Raw genomic sequence first — 3,575 nt, forward strand, 5'->3', positions numbered from 1 at the left:
CCACAGTGCCGAATGATCTGGCGTATCCTGCTCACTAACTGTACACAAAAGCCCTCCCAGCTCATAGACCAAGCCTACGACGGTCGGAGGCGTGCGCCACCAGACTTGCAGAAAGCGAGTATATACAACCTTCATATCTCCAATGGTCTGTCCCCATGCGAGCACTGTGTGACGATAGAGTCTAAACAGCGTATAGTCTATATAGAAAACACATCCAGTGACCCGTGTAATTGTCCCTGTTCCACCCCAGTCGGTGCTGAACTCAAAGAAACGCCTGCCTTTTCCTTAAATACACGAGCATCATGTCGGTTTTCTTTGCCGTACCCAAGTTACCATATAACTTCTACACCTAAATAAACCCCTGAAAAGATTACTCGCACAATATTGTTTTGTGAACAACCATTAGATTTTCACTTAGCTTGCCAGAAGACGCAGAGAAAGTTCAACCCAGGAGGGTAGGGCCCTAAACTCTATTCAACAACATAAAGTAACCCCTTACCACATGACCTTGTCAAAAGGCGCAACTTTTGAACGAAGACATACAAATGCTTGAACGATCTGAGGATTTCACTACTCAAAACTAACCTTAATATAAAACAAGGCCAATCATATTAGTCGACTAAAAAAATAGCCCGTTTCCCGCTCATAGATTGGGTACATAGTATGCTTTTATAATGAAGCCCGGTATATTCACCTTCTCTGACTTTGTTGGGAAGGCGTTCTGGTCCTTTGGAAGTTGTCACCTCCCTATTAGATACTGGGGATCGATGCTGCGCGAGACCATCACACAAGGTTGTGGCGGTCGGGGATGCGTAATTCTGCGTGGTGCTGTGTAGCAGGACAGATCGTCTGAACCAAAGGGACCATAGGGATGCGTGACTACGTCCGCTGTCGCCACTCGATTCGAGAGAGTGTGCATATGGTGAATCCAAGCTGAGAAAGCCAGACAGAGCGGGTATGACGATAACTGACTGAGGGAAAGATTGAGTCACTAAGACAGCTCCAGCGTAGGTGTGGGTTAGTGACATTTGGGGCGCTGCCCTGCTGAAACTGCCTCTGTCTGTGGCATTTTACAAACTATTAAACTGATGAGGCTCAGTAGAAATATCACTGATAATGACACAATGGCTACGAGCAGATACAGATTATAATCAGAGAAACTCTCCTCCTTTACAGCAGCAGATGTCTGAAAGATGTCTGTGTGTCACCTGTACTTTCAACACCACAACAATCAACAGACACAGTGGCAGACAGGGAAGTTCTCCATTATCATGACACCAGAATGACCAACGGGTGATTTTTAGGTCATTGTCACTCATGCGTCTCTTAGTCCGTATTTCTCCGTTGTGGTTCCTATTCTGAATAGATTCCCCTTTGTTCAGAGATGTGATAAGAAAAGCAGCGCATGTAACCAGAGCGCGTCTACAGCCCTGAATCTTGGCCACAAAGTATCCCGCTTCAGCAGAATAAGGAATGTTCTCAGAACTTAACGGAGCCGTGATCAGAATAGGGCGGGAGAATCACAGACTGTTGTCATTCTCATCCAGGATAAAAACGTTGACAGTGACGTTGCGCTTAGTGGAGGAACGCCAGAATCTGTGGCCTGAACTTGAAATTGTAACTTTTTTACTTCTTCATATTGAAAAGACTGCATGCTTTTTATTTCACAGTTATAGAGTTAATGTTGACAATTGACGAGGGCGATATATTATCATTTTACTTCCGATAGAGAATATAATACACGCGCGTTTTCCATTTCATCTGGATCATACGCACTTACACTAACTATCAGACCTCCCACTGGACTATTCTCCTTTAAATACATGTTAATAAGATGTTCTGGAAATGGGACGGGTTGTCTTTTACATCAGAAATGTAACACTACAGTAACAACACTGGTGCTGGAGAGAGGTGGGGTCCCCTCTTTCGTATCAATAATACTGATGTTGTACTGAGAATATTTATCTCTATCCAAAGGCCATCTACAACTTAAGAGTAGTSATTTTTATAAGAAAACTGAATTTGGAAAGGAACCTTACCACTTACCTGACAATTCACAGTTCCATTTTTACCCCCATCTTTATCTGAGAGCATTACTAAAGCAACAGCAGCGCCAGACTTGGCATCCTCTCTTACTGTGCTCATGAGTGATGTTATTGCTATCTCTGGAGCATTGTCATTTATATCGACTACTTCCACCAACACTTTACAATGTGTCGTTTTTGGAGGTTGGCCTTGGTCTGCAGCCTGGACTCGTAACTCAATCCCAACGTTTTCTTCATAATCGACATTACCTTTCACTGATACATCCCCAGTATATGGGTCAATAGCAAATATACTAGATCCTTTTGCATTCCTGTTACCAACAAAATAGTAAAGAATGTCACTGTTGATACCCTCATCCAAGTCTGATGCCGTGAGAGTTATTATTTTGGTTCCATTTGAAACATTCTCCTCAACTTTGACTTTGTAAAGAGGTTTGCTGAAAATTGGAGTATTGTCATTAGTATCAAATACATGTACAGTGATCTGTAGTGTCCCAGATCTGGGAGGGTTTCCTCCATCAACAGCAGTTAGTATGAGCTTCATCACAGCCTGTTTCTCTCGGTCTAAAGCCTTCTGTAACACTAACTCAGCAGACAAACTCTGCTCTCCACCGCTCTGTACATCCAAATAAAAATGTTCATTTGGACTTAGCTTGTAGGTTTTCATAGAGTTACTGCCCCCATCCGCATCCTCAGCCACTGGCAGAAGAAATCGCTCTCCCGCAGCAGCGTTTTCAGAAATATTTAATGTCAGAGAATTTTCAATGAAACAAGGTACATTGTCATTTTTATCCAAAATGTCTATTTCAACACGAAAAACATTTAAAGGATTGTGCGCAATGGCCTGCACATTCAAAGAACACTTCACATTGGTCTCACAAAGCTCCTCACGGTCGATTATCTCATTCACGAACAGAACACCAGTTCTTGGATTTACATCAAAATACTTCTTGTTGGATCCGGATACAATCTGAAACATACGTGACTCCAGTTCCTGAACGTTGAGATTGAGATCCTTGGCTATATTCCCAACAAAGGTTCCCTTGTTCAACTCCTCTAAAACAGAATAGACAATCTGACCGGAAGATATATCCCATAAGCAAATAAACAGCACAATCCGAATCCAAAAATATCCACAATGCACGGAATGGTCCATCCTTATACACAGACCTTCTGATTCTTCTGTGAGTTGTTTATGATAGATTTCTAATATTGCTAAGCAACGTTTTTATATAAGAACAATCTCTCTATTAGTATACAACGGTTGTGTCTACATACAGGCCTATTTCGAGTGCGTTCTCGTCTCAACAACTCGCTTGACTGTACCTGCCTCATCAGTGGAAGTGAGGAGAGGAAGGAGGAGCCCCATATAGTTATCAACTGAATATAATCACGGTCTACAGCGACACCAAGTGCTTTTACTCTGCTCTTAAAATGAATACAGATGTGATTGCTTAAGTTATTCAAGATGTTGGTATCTATCAGAAGAGTTCATATAAAAAAAGACCATCCAATGAACAACGCTTTGCA

General features: G+C 42.2%; 1 protein-coding gene across 1 annotated transcript; it reads right to left on the reverse strand.

The window, feature by feature from the left end:
* Positions 1 to 1,984: 1,984 nt before the first annotated feature.
* On the reverse strand, positions 1,985 to 3,341 carry LOC112080002 (protocadherin alpha-2-like). The gene has a single exon (XM_070442474.1). It carries the CDS (start codon positions 3,199 to 3,201, stop codon positions 1,990 to 1,992), a length of 1,212 nt encoding a protein of 403 aa, XP_070298575.1. The 5' UTR covers positions 3,202 to 3,341; the 3' UTR covers positions 1,985 to 1,989.
* Positions 3,342 to 3,575: the final 234 nt, after the last annotated feature.

Source organism: Salvelinus sp. IW2-2015, unplaced genomic scaffold, assembly GCF_002910315.2.
Source record: "Salvelinus sp. IW2-2015 unplaced genomic scaffold, ASM291031v2 Un_scaffold10904, whole genome shotgun sequence".
Lineage (NCBI taxonomy): Eukaryota > Metazoa > Chordata > Actinopteri > Salmoniformes > Salmonidae > Salvelinus > Salvelinus sp. IW2-2015.